This window comes from Lactuca saligna, chromosome 7 (genome assembly GCF_052625555.1).
Source record: "Lactuca saligna cultivar CGN05327 chromosome 7, ASM5262555v1, whole genome shotgun sequence".
NCBI lineage: Eukaryota > Viridiplantae > Streptophyta > Magnoliopsida > Asterales > Asteraceae > Lactuca > Lactuca saligna.
Window position 1 is genome coordinate 58,893,606 of NC_136423.1, and position 1,878 is coordinate 58,895,483.

General features: G+C 33.4%; 1 protein-coding gene across 1 annotated transcript; it reads right to left on the reverse strand.

The window, feature by feature from the left end:
* Positions 1-204: 204 nt before the first annotated feature.
* On the reverse strand, positions 205-1,158 carry LOC145007000 (uncharacterized). Its single transcript, XM_078966007.1, has one exon. The coding sequence runs from the start codon at positions 1,156-1,158 to the stop codon at positions 205-207; it is 954 nt and encodes a 317-aa protein (XP_078822133.1).
* Between the last annotated feature and the right edge of the window lie 720 nt (positions 1,159-1,878).

Here is a 1,878-nt window from a genome sequence, read left to right on the forward strand (position 1 = left end):
TTTTTTTACTACAATATGTGACCAAAACATGATTCTTTTAATACAATATGTGATCACAACATGATACATTTAAAATTTCCAGTTTACAAAAATAAGGAGAAGACCGGTAGCTATTTATTGAAGAATATTTATATAATACATTAATATCGAAAAATTGATTGTAAAATACTATTACATCCCAGCAAAGCCGTACCACTTATGACACTAAACGTCACCAGCAGCAATTGGAAGATAAAATCCTTTCCCTTCCTTTTCGTCATGGCTTGTTTTCCATTCATGGTAGAAAATGGTATACACCACAAACATAAAGAGTGTCACTAAACAGAATAGTCCGTTAGTGAAAGGAATCTTGATAGCCAATTGTGTGCTCATGTTCAAGTTATAGCTCGTAAGGGGAATAGCCATCTGATTAACAACACAATAAGCAACTGCAAAAAGAACCATCATCAGTGACGCTTGTAGTCTTTTCCCTTTCATTAGCTCCGCAGCCCTACCAATTGCTTTAACACCTCCATAACCATCTTCTATGACAGAAACAACCATACTAACCATCCAAAGGGTGGCCATGTAAATATAACAAACTGGGATTGTAAGAATGATAGCTCCAAAGAAGAGAAGTGCCCTTGAATTTACTGCCAACATAGCGGTTATGACAAACGAAATGAAGTAAAGAAAAACGATGCCCAAACTCAACAAACCCATGTAAAAGCTAGTTTGTAATGGTCTTTTCCAACTTTTCATTATTATAGAGTTTAATTCTTTTGCGGATAATACTTTGGCAGTGTAAGCTTGATATGAAGAAGAAACTATGGCCACTAGGAAAGTTAGTGTGATGATAGAGGAACTGGCCATTATCAACAGCTCAACAAGGACTATTTCACGAACGTCATTGAGTGCACCAGCATACATGTTTTGTTCAATACTGTTACTGAGATCTTGAATCATGTTGGGGTGTATAGCCGACTGCAGCACAATATCTTTAATGACAGGTGCAAGTAAATACTTTTCAGCAAAATCTAACATAGAAAATGAAACAAAAACAAAGAGCATGATCGGAAGTAGCACTTTTCCATTTCTGCTTGTGGTTTTGAAGGATTCCTTTATGATTTGAAAGAACCCTAAAGAAGAATGGGATTGAGGGATTGATTTGTTCTCCATTTTGTGATTTTTGCGATTTTAATGATCAAAAGATCATTATAGTTTGAGTTTTATAGAGGTACTTTTGGGTTGCTCATTTTGACATTTTCAACTTGTTACCGATTAAAGAAGTATTGGTACCAAATAACGTTGATTATTCCAAGGACGTAAGAGAACACATTAAATAAAATTTAACGTTAGTTCCAAGAATTTTCGCAACAATGTAAACTTTTTTCATTGTTGGACATTTAATAATAAAATGTAAAAAAAACTTCGAAACATTTTCCAAAAATGAAAGAGACTTGTTGGATCAACGATCAAGACTTGCCGGCCATTGAGATAAATCAGAAATTAGAAATTGTGCATTATGATGTGTCGAAATGATTAGATGGGCAAAGTGAAAATAAAAATTAGAGAGAGTGAAAAGGAATCCCGAATTGAGTATTTGTAATTAATCTTCATAAACCCAAACGTGATCAAACAGAACAAACTGAGCCGATCATATATATCGGATTGTTCAGAAACTAAAAAGATGATTGATCTAATCGATGAGTGTAATAACGAAAATATACCCTAAAGAATGTCATAAAAATTCTAACTTTAGTAGGACATAATCATTAATTAATAAAATAGTAATTATTAATGTGTTGTTTTAGCCTCTAAATTAATGAGCTGAATGTCAGAAATCGTCTAATGAAATTTTCGTGATAAAATAGATTGGGTGCTAAATGGCTTGGAAAA